Here is a 12562-nt window from a genome sequence, read left to right on the forward strand (position 1 = left end):
TTTGGACTTAGAAAACATGTATACAGTACATTTTCATCTTGACATCAAACATCTTGCCGTTTGAGATGAAACCCAAACAATTTTGTAAATTAAGTTTACATTCTGCACTTATCTGAATCTCATCCCCATCCCAAAATTGATCTCAGTGTTTTAGCATTCTTCAGTTTTCAGCCATTAAAAATCACTGATACTCAATGAGAAACACCGCTTATTGACACTACAGTTTAAATATCATAGCGTAGGTGGGCCCTTTTGGTCCTGGGGGGCCATAACTCTGCATGTTTTCAGTGTCTTCCTGCTCTGACACACACCTCAATGAATTTAATGAATCTGTCGCTTCAAAGCTCTGTGGAAAGCCTGGTAACAATAAAGTGTGCGTCAGACCGAGGACCTGTCAAAACCTTGCAAGGACTACCCTCTGGACGATTTGTGTGAGAAATGAGGGATAAAGTCTACTTTTGGTAATCAAACAATGTCTAGTTTCACTTCCCACAAACCGCAGTATTTACAGCAACTTAATAGTTTTCAGATTCATATTTACAGAAACATAAATACACTGTGTTTAAATCTCTACTCCTTTTGTGTCCGTTTTAAGTGTAGAAACAAATGTTTTTTTTTTTTTTTGTAAATTAAACTTGGAAACATGATAACAGATATAATTTATTATTGCTGACACATAAAATTGAACCTTCTCTACTCACCATCACTTATTATGGTCTATAATTGGAACCAAAACACTTGATATTTAAGGTATTGCTTGAGAGTTCAGCTCTCCTCATTACTGGACAAACATTTTCTGATACTATATCTAAGTTTTCTTGTGACAACTGACATATAGTTATATTTGTATTGTTTCTAAATTGAGTGTTTGGTACAGCATGAAATGAACAGGAGTTCAACATCAACACAATGTGGAGCGACAGCAAACAGTTCGTAATACCCTTGGTTCAGACAGGAAGCAGTTTTTATCAAGATGCGGACAATCATTTATTTTAGTCAAGTGTCAGGACGTCTGCTTAGTTGGGATTGAACACTTTAACATGTAAAATTTAGAATGATCAGATCTAAGTTGGGAGATTTGGGGTGATGCAGGAACAGGAGCAGTGCCTCATCAACAAAATACTTTTCATCAAGAGATTCAGTCCTTCACAGCAGTTGTGTATTTCATGTGGCCCCTCTGGGAAGATTAATTGCTCTCTGAAATAAATAGTGAACTTTATGATTTATCTTCTCTGATTTATTATTATAACAATCAGCAATAACTCGTCAGACATTTAATCATCAAATTATCCCCTTGTCCAGTCTGGAGGAGCTTCTTTAACTGCTGGTAGTGTAATCAATCAGGGTGTACTCATAGAATAAAATTAATCAACGGATGTAGTGAATTAAATCTGCAATTACATTTATTATTCTTTCATGTCTACTTTTTTAATTGAATTTTCATTTAAAGATTCAAACAAAGCAGTCAAGCGATCGGTGATATTTCTTAAGCTTAAGCATAATATCTGAGCTTTCTGCTGCCATGGGAGCGTCTCCAGTTGGTTTAAAATGTCTCCAGCATTCACGCAAGTACCAACACAATGTACCAACCCAATGCTAACCCAAAAATTACACATTTTAACCTTCAAACACATGGAAACCAGTGTTCACAAGGTACGTCAGACTCAACCAGTGAAGTGTGCTTCTAAACTGCACACAGACTAACAATCATATATTCTTGCACCTCTAACTTTATGAGGTCGACTTATAGACGCCATGTATTCCCTTGTCCCTTCACAATTAAGTGCCGAACCATGACCGTAACCCCGTTTTCATTCTCAACTCCCACATACAGTATGTATGGTTTCCAACATTTTAGACCCATCAAGCGGGTCAGACCCACAAAGAGTGTGTGTGTGTGTGGTCCAAAGTTTTTGGACCCCACGAAGACAGTAAAACAGGACCACACACATACACATTCACACTTTTTTGTCACACACGTCCAAAGAGCCGAGTCTGCAGTCTTCATGCCTCTGTATGTTTCACCAGCCGACTGTCAAAACCAACAGAGACAGAAAAGTCTCATAAGTTTCCTTCCCATCCCACTGCACCACCCAGTTCCACCTTTCCTCGGCCTCTTTCATCTCCTCCTTCTCATCTTGCCTTTCTCCGCAGCCCTCATGCTATAGCCGTCATCAACCATCATCTCTCTGTTCACTCTTCCGCCAGACCTGGAGTTTATCATGTGAGGGGAGGGGGGGCAAGCTGTACAAATCTGCTTTGAAATGTTCACTCAGGTGATGACTGCGATGTTTTATACATGGAATACACAGAAAAGAAGATGTAGAACACCAAATAATCCAAACAATGAACATTAGGTCAGAGTCAATAAAAACAACAGCAAAGTAACACAATAATCTTTACCACAATGTCCAATTGCTTTGGAGGTTAAAGTCTCAGTTCTTGTATCAGGAAGGTGGGCGGGAAGGTTCACCGACATGATCATTTCTTCATGATCTCCTCTCGCAGTTCCCGGGGTTAAGTCCAGCCCAGTCACAGCCCCTTTGTGTGTCCAGCTAGATGCCGACACATTGAAAATAATGGAAAGGTATAAGAAGGACAACTGTATTTCCTTGGGGTTGAAACACGAGAGAAACCTTGCCATTCTGCGTCATACAGGGCGACTGCATTAAAGAATCATGTTGTATTCTTTTGCCTTGTCTTGATCAGAGTGCCAGGTTTTCCCCTTTTACAGAAGTAATCTGTTCATACCTCTGCAAGATCTTCAAATATGCATTAGTTTCTAACAAGATCAGGAGCTGTGCTTTCCGTCTCTCTCACGTCTCAAAAGTTTCTGTCTTTCATCGTAGTCCTTCTCCTCATTGGTCCCGCCTACACTTTTTGCTGCATTTCTATCTGTTGGGCTTGTCTGCTCTGACTCTGGCCCTTCCCGTTCATCTCATACATCGAACTTTTCCGCTGTTGCCTTTGGTAACACCAAACCCCAACGATGACGGCGGTGGCGACAGCGCACACTGCCACAATAATGGCTGCCACTGTGGGACCCCGGGTAGAGGGGGTGGGTGTATTGGGGGGACAGTTATCACCCACACAGATTGTCTCCTCCATCTCCCCCTCTACCTCCCCTCTGTCGCCAGTCTCACCCGGGAGGTTGCGAACCGTGTGCTCCTCGATCACTCCAGGATAGACGTCGTCATCATCCCGCACTGGTGGAGCCGGGCCATGATCGAGGAAAGGGTGCTCAGTGAGGTCGCCCAGCCACGAGTGGGTGGGAGCTGCCTGCTGGGTGTCGTAGTCCAGAGTGTCGGAGAACGAGGGGGAGTCCGAAGGCTCTAAGAGGTCACCTGCAGGTACAGACGTCCCAGTGAAACCTGGCCACACCTCTTCCGCTTCCCCTTGTTCTAATTCGGGAACCGTCGGCAATGCCTGCTCTTCTGGCGAGGTGGTGTCAGGACCTGGTTTACGGATCTCTACCTCATTGGGCCTATCTGTTGTCTTGGCAACACTCCCCCTCTCTCTGTCCTCTGGTTTAGACTCCTCCGTTGTGGAGTCACTGTCCGTTTCCTCTTGAACGACGGGGTAGCCGTCCAGCCACGTCTCATCTGTGGTGGCTGTTTCCTTCTGAGTGACGTTTTGACGCTCGTTTGCTGCTATAGAAAAGATTTCATGGTGTCGAGAATAATCGTCTTCATGGCTGTCAGGGTCGTCATATCGTTCATCTTCTCTGTGTATGTGGTCATCACGGTCATCATGGTCATCATGGTCATCATGGTCATGATGATGGGCTTCATCAACGTCAGACAATCCCTTACCATCATCATGGTCATCATGGTCATCATATTGCGACTGTTCCTCAGACACTTCGAGATGTTCTCCATCTTCCCCGTTGTGATCCTCAGCCAGATCGTCATGGTCCTCGTAGATTTCCTGTTCATTGTGAGTATCATCTCCGTCATCAAACTCCCGACTGCCATAGCGAACATGATCACTGTCCTCTTCATGTTCGCCCATGTCATAATGGTCATCGTGACCGTCGGCATCGTCATGGCGTTCCCGTGTGTCCAGTTCGTCATACCGAGCTGGGTGCTTCACGTCTTCCTGTTGGCGACTGTCACCTTCATCTTGGTCGTCATAGTGACTGTCTTTATCACCGTCATCATAGTGACTGTCCTGGACATCCTGTTCATTGTGACGGCTGTCGTCATGATCAACATTGTCATGGTCATCATATCTGTCTCTTTCATCGTCATGATCATCAATATCAGCAGGATGCTGGTGGTCAAGTCTTTCGTGGCTCTTGTGCTCTTGGCTTTCTTCTGATTGGGCGCCTGAGGCTCTCTGTGTTGTCTGTGTCACTGGATTGGTGGAGACAGGAGATCCCTCCTCCTGGAAGGCCTCGGACGGAAACCAGAACATGTGTTTCTGGGAGAGAAGAGACACAGGTGCTTCTGTTGCCGTGGCAGTATCGGTCCTCACCACCTCCGTCATCTCCTGCTCCCACCTGGGATGGCCAACAAAATCCTCAACAGCCCGTTCCTGGCTTCTGCCTCTGTCTTCTGCATCTCCTTCAAACGCTCTGTTGTGGTCAATCACCTCTCCGACCACTTCACGGTCCCCGTGTTCATCTGGACGCACTTCCCCCTCTTTGACATGGAAACTTGTCTCTTGTTGCTCCTGCTTCATTTTCTCATCTGAGTATGCAGCTCCATACGCCTCCTCTAACACTTCGCCATGTGCCTCCTCTGGACTCTCATTACTTCGCTCTGCTGCTCCGGGAGAATCTATGAACTTGTCCTCGTAGTCAACATGGCCTTCAGTTTGATCTGCAGAAACACAAGAACAAATCATATTTGAAAAAGTCACGAAATCTTTCAAAAACCAGACTTAAGAACCGATTTGGCCAATTTATAGCAAAACATAAGGCAAAAACCCCTGGCAGATCGGGAACAAATATGTTGACTATGACTGTGTTCACTATACGATCCACACAGGCCTGGCCTTTGGCCTTCATAGATACGGTCTCTCTGTCGGCCATGAACTGGGCCACATACTGGCATGTCTCACTAAGGTGTCGGAGCAGCCATTTTCATCCCGCCTCACAACTAAGGCTCTGTGTTCCACAATCCAGGAATCGAGCACTAGTTACCTAACAAACCCCAACGTCCAACACGCAAGAAAGTAAAGAGATTGACCCCCTTCTGGTGTCCAGTGCAGGTCGAAGTTCAAAGCTTTGACGTGCAAGCACAAGAGGGACCTGTCAGGCTCGGCATTTTTTGTGTTTGTACTCTGCTTTTCAAGAGAAACGGTTTAAAGTTCTTCGTACCTTTGACACAAATCTGCACCAGCCCGTACCACTCCCCGCAGCTGTCGCACAGCAGGCTGAAGGCGGATTGTCCACTGGGCATCACATATCCTGGGACACAAGTGTAGAGTAGCTCATCTCCCATCTCAAAGCCGGAGTGTCCCTGCAGACGAGCGTTAGGGAAGGAAGGAGGGTCCCCACAGGGAACGTCTGGCAACGGAAAAACAGATGTTAAGTTGTTACCAAAATGTTTCAAATCTATACAAACTTACTAGTGAGGGATGGATTTGCCCTCGTTTAATATTAAACAAGGTGATCAAAGCAACATTGCTCATTTTGGATCTGATTTACAGCATTGGAATGCATTACTATGGATTACTTAATGGCATGGGAAGCATGAGATTATGTAAAAATGTAGATTTAGATTTGAGGTAATTACTAATTATTCCATCGGGATCAGAGAAGTAGTCTAAACATTTCCTACTTCAACAATACAAAAGCAATACATTATTTTTACGACATAATTTTTTCTCATGAATTAAAACATCCTTAATGGTGCGTCAACAAGTCAACTGTTACTAAGACCTACAACATAAAGCTTTGTAGGAGCTTTCACATGCATTCAGTGGATGTGCACGACGTGTAGATTCGATCCCACAGCAGGGTGTTTGTTTCAGCCTCGGCATGTGTGGCGTGTCAACAGTCACGGTACAGTAGCTCCCCTGTTCATTAGTGAAAACTAGAGGCCTTTTACAGGTGGATTTCAATACTAATCTGATCCAAAACATCAACTGATGTGCTTTCCTTCTCTTAGCCAATGCCTGAAAACCTTTTAATTTTCAGCTCCATCTGCACAAATCAAGTTATTTCACTCACGCACTTAAAGACTGACTAAATTTGATATAAAATAGATTCTACAATTTTGTAAATATCTTATGAAATAGAAAAATACTTATACTAAAGGGATTCGGTCATTCTCCGATCACCACTCCCAAGAGTTCAAGCACTCAACTTTATGTTTTCACTGACCTTTATCTTTGACACAGAAGGCGTCCAGATGAGCAGAGACATCTGTAGTGTTTTCCATCCTTACGTCCACTGCTTTCAGGGTACCCCCAACAATATTACACACAGTGGTCCTACAAAAAAAAAGAAACACACAAATCAGTCACATGCAAACACTCACCATATAAAGTTAATTTACACAATCACATAATATGACATGGAGTCGTTTTCACTTGTGACACAGTCATTCATAGAGCAACGTGCACATTTTGTACCTTGAACAGAAATATTCCTCTGTAGTGTGCTTAAATGCAGTTTTTTCATACCTTCATATCATTTAAACGTATCGCACTCTATTAGAAATAGCAAATAAAAGTCAACTCTGAAAGTAGTTTGAGTAGAAAGTGTATTTTCATGTCCTTGAACTAATTGCTTCTGTGTTTTTTCACAGGAGAGAAAAGTTGAAATAAATGTTAAACTGATGAGTCACAGTGTGAAAATAGGGCTCTTGCTTTGCACCAGTAAAGCTGCTCAATATTCCACTGTGCTAAAGTACCAGACGATGAGGCAAACAATGTAACCGAGGGGACATTTGCAACCTAATATTGATGTTGACAGTGGAAAATGATGAGGAAGTCGCACTCGCTCTCTTTACAAATGCAAAGAATGGAGTCTAGATGAAGAAATAAATATGCGAAATGAACAACAAAAAGGTTATTTCCACTGGAAGCTATTTGAATTTGTTTCTGCTTCTGAGCTTTTTTTGGTTGCATGAGATGTATGAGAGGTCTCAGTAATTTGTCAGATCACTCCTCAATAATTGTAAAACGTCTTAGAATAATGGTGCAACATTTAGAAAAGGGGCTCTGACCCACATAATAGGAACCGCTTGTCTAAAACATTTGATCCAAACTAGCTGCTTTAAGTAACTGTGAACAATTGCAGAAGTGGTAACAACCATGCAGTGGATTATTCCAGTAACATTTTGTACGTTTGAAAATGGCACCGATAAATGCTGGTCATTCAATGAAATATCAAAACAACAATGATTCCGCTGACACCTCTAATAATATTGAAAGCACATGAGGTATACCACTAATTTGATGGGTCTTTGGAGTAATATCATATGTGAAGCTGCAGCTCTGCATTATGCATGTATGCAGGCACTGAGACTGCACACTGAGATATAAACTGCACCACAGTACGGTGCTCTCTGAGTGGCCCCAGTTACATTTGTTGCCTCTGTAAATATTTTTACAACATGACATCAGGGTCCACGGACACACATCACGTCTCAAACATGCAGCGGTATCAGCGGCCCTGGTGTGTGGCGTAATATTATCACACCACTACACATCGGGGACAGATTTTCCCACAGCGGGTGCCATAAATTATAGCCGCCTTCAATTAGAACAAACATAGCGGTGTGGACTTCGTATATTTATGAAGTCCACAGTGGCCGAATAGTGCACAAAGTGCAAATCGCCTGCAAGCTGCAGAGGCTAAAACTGCTGAGTGCATATTCTATTTCGGTTGCCACGTTATTATATTATTGGGCTATTTGTCATCCAAAATAACCACCAGATAAGCCCTATTCCAAACTTCCCAGGACATTCATATCGTGCTCCCTGAGCAACGAGCGGCACAAATCAGCCCCGGCTCGGACAATTCAAAGTCTGATTGACTCCACAAGCACCCACTTGAGCCCGCCACACACTTTTGGTTAATAAAGGGGTTTCATTGCGAACGTTGCTGACACTTAATGGAGAAAGACTTTGGCCCAGACGTGAGTGTGTGCTTGTGTGTGGGTGCCTAATCAAGGCACCAGTGATTGGAAAGAATTTGACTGGCAGTGCAGGAAGGCTGTGAGAAGAGAGTGGTCTGAGTCATACTGCATGCTTGTGCCATGCTAACTTCAGCTTATAAGGACAAAAGTCTGCGGGTAAAAGTAAGGAGAGAGAGAGAGAGAAAAAGAGAGAGCGATTGGGAGCAAGACCGAAATAATCCAGACAACGCTAGAAAAGAACAGGGTCTGTTTTAACAGCCGTCCGGCTCTCTGTGAATGTGTGTGTTGGAGAGAGAAGGCAAGAAGTATAATGTGTGAGGCTCATCATCTATAAGACTGATTATTTCTCAGATCTCAGTATCTTACATGAGAATAACGTGAAAACCCAAGTCAAGTCAATATTTAAAGCAATTTCAGAGGGAAAACATGTGTGAGGTCAGGTCAAGGTGGAAGTTAGGCGACGGCAGTTGGGGAGCGGTAGTAATGGTGGACACGTCCAGAATGTGTGTGTCTGCTGTGAGAAAGCACAAGTTGTATGGCATCTGAATTTCACTGTGAGGAACAAAATCCTCCAAAAAATAGAATCTTATGGATTATAGAACTCAGGAAGTCCCTTGACATTCACCACACTCCCTCACCCAGCGCTGCTCACACACCATCAGGAGGACGGTTGAGGTCCAAATCCCAGGAAGACTTCGACATTTGACAGCTGGATAACATCACCATATGCGTAGGAATCCCGAGTGCGAGTTGGGGTTTGGTGGTATTATTGAGTTTGGTTACCGGGGCAGCACGCGTATGATTGACAGGTGAGATGAAGACGTTAAAGGCTGCAGTCAATCCGAGAAGGACGTGTTGTTGCGACACACCCAGAAACCTGGCGGCTGAATGTCCGAGGCCTTTAAGTTCAATAATCCAAACACCGGCGTGCACGCTCATGGACTTCACAGTATTGATCGAAAACAGCTCAGGAAGCCAACAAACAAATTCAATTAATTTCTTAAAATTGTCCCTTGGGGGTAAATAGAGTTTAATTGAATTGAAGTTCTTCATCTATCCATCCAGAAATCTAGCAGCTCCCCCAACCCCGCCATTATATTGGTCCTGACAATTCTCTGAATGCCCTTTAATTGTGATTAGGAATTCTTAGTCAATATCAGCTGTCACTTCACTGATATTAGAGCCCAGCAGCTTTTCAAAATGTCCAATGGGACACTTTTCTCGTCAGTATCTTCAAACATGTATTGCATGAGCTCACCATTATGTAGATTTAATGGAATACTTGAATCCGCTTTGACGCTCATCATGGAAAATGCGAGAACTCGGTAAAAGCCTGAAGCGATTCCACCAGCTTCCACATGAAAATTCACATCTGGTCTATTTCTGACTCTCCCAAGCAGGAAGATGGAGCCGCTGACCTCGGCAGACGGAGCCACAGAGGGATGATAAAGTGTGAAACATGGTAAGCAAGTGTGAAAGCTGATGTCCACTGACCAACACTGACCAAAAAAAAAAAAAAAAAGTGTCAGCTTTTCCTCCGACCAGACGTTCGTCATTTTCAGGGCCGTCGCCATTTTGGAAGCAAGTCTTTTCGTGCATCAATGCTAAAACTCTTCCAAGTCATGACGAAAGACACTTTTAATCTGCAACGTGTCAATTTACAGGATCGTTTTTCGAGCTATCGGACTTATTCGGTCATTCTTGTGCACATTCAGGGCAAATATTGCCTCACGGTGATTCTGAAAATTTTGCTCAGCCTGATCAAGCCAATTTTATTCATGTGGGACGCAAACACATACACACGCAAACACACATCTCATGTTTAGCTTTTCTATCTCCTTTTAATCCATTTTTATTTCTTAAATTATTCAAAATTATGATTTTTTTCTTTGTACACCTTTTGCCTTTTTTTCTGTCAAGTACTTTGTTGTTTCAACACAAATGAAAGGTGCGATACAAAAAAGTTTGCATTTTATTATCAAAAGTGCAAATAAAGAACGTTTTGAAGTTTTATTAAGGGGAAATTTAAAAAATGTAAATTTTTGGCTAATTATTTGTCAAGTCATGACAAACCATTGTTGATGCAGGCCATCATCATACACTGATTTTCAGCTCTGTTTCTTAAACAGCAGGGGGTCAGCTCTACCGGTCTTCCTCTCCATCCCTGTCTGCCCGTCCCTGTCTCTGCGAGCTGAGGGCTGTGTGTCACGTTGCCACGGAGACCAGAGGTGTAAATGGAGGCAGTTGTCGACATGACACCCCAGCTCAGAATTCCCTCCTCCTGCAGGAAGGAACAGAGGAGGCTTTCTCCGTCTCTTCCTCTCGTCTTTTTCTCTTTCCCCCCTGAAATGTGTCACTCCTCTATCTTCCCGCTCGCTCTATAACTGCCGCCACTCTGTTTACTTCCTTTCTCTTTTATCCATCGCCGCCTCCGCCACACGCAAAGAAAGAGGGGCACACAGCTAAAAGACCTTTGACCTCTCACTCTCTCTCTCTCTCTCTCTCTCTCTGGAAGCCCTCGGTCTCTTAAAACAATAAGAAAAACTCATACACTGTATCTGTTCTCCTCTTACCCTACTTTGCCTCCGTGAAGCCACCCACGGGTGCAGGGGGAGAAGAAACACTCGACCACAGCGTGACGGAGCTCCTCTGCTGATGCCAAACGGGCGTGTTGTGAGGCGCAAGCTTGCTCAGCATCTCTGAAGCCTTGCAGGTCGGAGGAGTTCCTCAGGTCCAACACAAACACTCGACCTGACGAGAGACAGGGAGCGAGGAGTCAGAGGAGCCTCTTATTACCTGTGAAAAAGCCCTGACATGGCAAACGCTCAAAAAGCGGATTTTCAGATATACTTACCGCATAAAGGGGCATTTAAGAAAAATCCCCATGAATAAAATTACATTTATGTTGTACAAGAGTGCAAATTAATCTTTTATCTGATTGATTTCTTGAGGCAACAAGCAAAAGTAGAGCATATCTAACATAACGGAGAAGCTTCAAGTGCCCTTTGTTTTCGCCAAATCTCTTCTGAAGGGATGCATGCCATCTACTAATAAACATTTTCTCATTCGTTGTCTTGATGACAATCTCACAAGACATTGTTTGGGTGTGTGGAAGACTATAAAATAGTTACTCAAACCAAGCAGTGACCCTCCAGTCGGGTACATGGATGTATTAAAATTGCTAGTATAAGAAATTAAATTGATTTGCTAGGATTGTACGATAAAACTTCCTCTGATCACTGCAAAGCATTTCATTAAAGAAAAATGTAACTTATAAAAAGGTTGAAAATAGAGACGAGACATCAGTAGGTAATATATTCAACGACCTGGTGACTGAAAACGTTTAAAATCTATAATTAAATGTATGGTATTGTCTTATTTCACTGTGGGTCAGGAACTTTCCTGCTTGCATATCTTCAGATTCAAGGAAATGTTGAAGAGATTGGACTATCTTTTTTAAAAACACTGTTTAAAGAGCACAAATACACAGACAATGTAACAAAACGCCCCACTTAGAATCACAAAGCCACAGACATGGGGGTTTATTGCACGCTGCCCTCTCATTTTTAGCTTTTCAGAAACCAAAGCAGGAAACGCAACCCTTAACAATGCATAATTGCACCATTTCGGGCAAAAATGACTCTGCGCAACGCAACTTTTACGCACGGATCGCTCAACTATTAAAGTTCAGACTTTTTGCACATGCACAATGATAACTAGGAAAAACGTGCGTTTAGGCGATTAGATATTAATGTTATTGTTGCAAACGCGAGGATTAAGAGAGAAAAGTTGGTTTTTTTTGGTGACGGTCACAAAACGCAGCAGGTAACGACTTTGAAGCCAGTTTTTTTGGTGCGCTCTGGAAACAAGAAGCAGCAATTCACAGCAACTATAAACGTTTACAGCGCAATGTCTTATGAAATATATTCTTATAAGGCGTATTTGCGTGTCTGTTGTTACAAAGTCTTAAATGTTTACTTACCGTCTGCGTTTACAACAGAGGTCACCACGAGACAAGCCAGGCATCCAAAGAGCAACGACTGGACTTTTCGGTAACAGCGATCCAGCATCTTTTGTCGTCCTCTGTTATTCACTAAATGTCGCGTCGTTTCTTGGGAGAACGTGCCTAAACCCCCCTCCAGTATTTCGTTTCTTCACAGTGTCAAAAGGGCAAACCTTGTGCTCCTTCCCTCTCTTCTGGCGCGCAGGCGGAGGTTGAGTGACCGGCAGGGAGGTGAGGGAGCGGCGTTAACAAGTGGGGATGTTAACGGGGAGGGAGAGAGGGAGAGACTGAGAGAAACAGAGAGAGGAAGAGAGAGAGGCGAAGTTTATCTCCACAAATAGTCGCACCGGCAAGCAGATGAAGCACCTGTGTGAAAACTCGCGCGTCCCCGTCAGTAAATACGTCACGGCCCAAAACCTTGAGTGGACTGGATGGATGGATGGATGGATGGAGAGAGAGAGAGAGA

At 43.5% G+C, this 12562-nt stretch overlaps 1 protein-coding gene across 1 annotated transcript; it reads right to left on the reverse strand.

Annotated features, from left to right (window-relative positions):
* Nucleotides 1–2871: 2871 nt before the first annotated feature.
* susd5 (sushi domain containing 5) lies at nucleotides 2872–12163 on the reverse strand (the record flags this gene model as incomplete). The annotated part of the gene is made up of 5 exons (XM_080515564.1): nucleotides 2872–4823; nucleotides 5324–5512; nucleotides 6332–6441; nucleotides 10667–10844; nucleotides 12076–12163. The coding sequence occupies 5 exons, from the start codon at nucleotides 12161–12163 to the stop codon at nucleotides 2872–2874; spliced, it is 2517 nt and encodes an 838-aa protein (XP_080371690.1).
* Nucleotides 12164–12562: the final 399 nt, after the last annotated feature.

The sequence above is a fragment of the Blennius ocellaris genome, assembly GCF_963422515.1.
Source record: "Blennius ocellaris genome assembly, chromosome: 20".
Lineage (NCBI taxonomy): Eukaryota > Metazoa > Chordata > Actinopteri > Blenniiformes > Blenniidae > Blennius > Blennius ocellaris.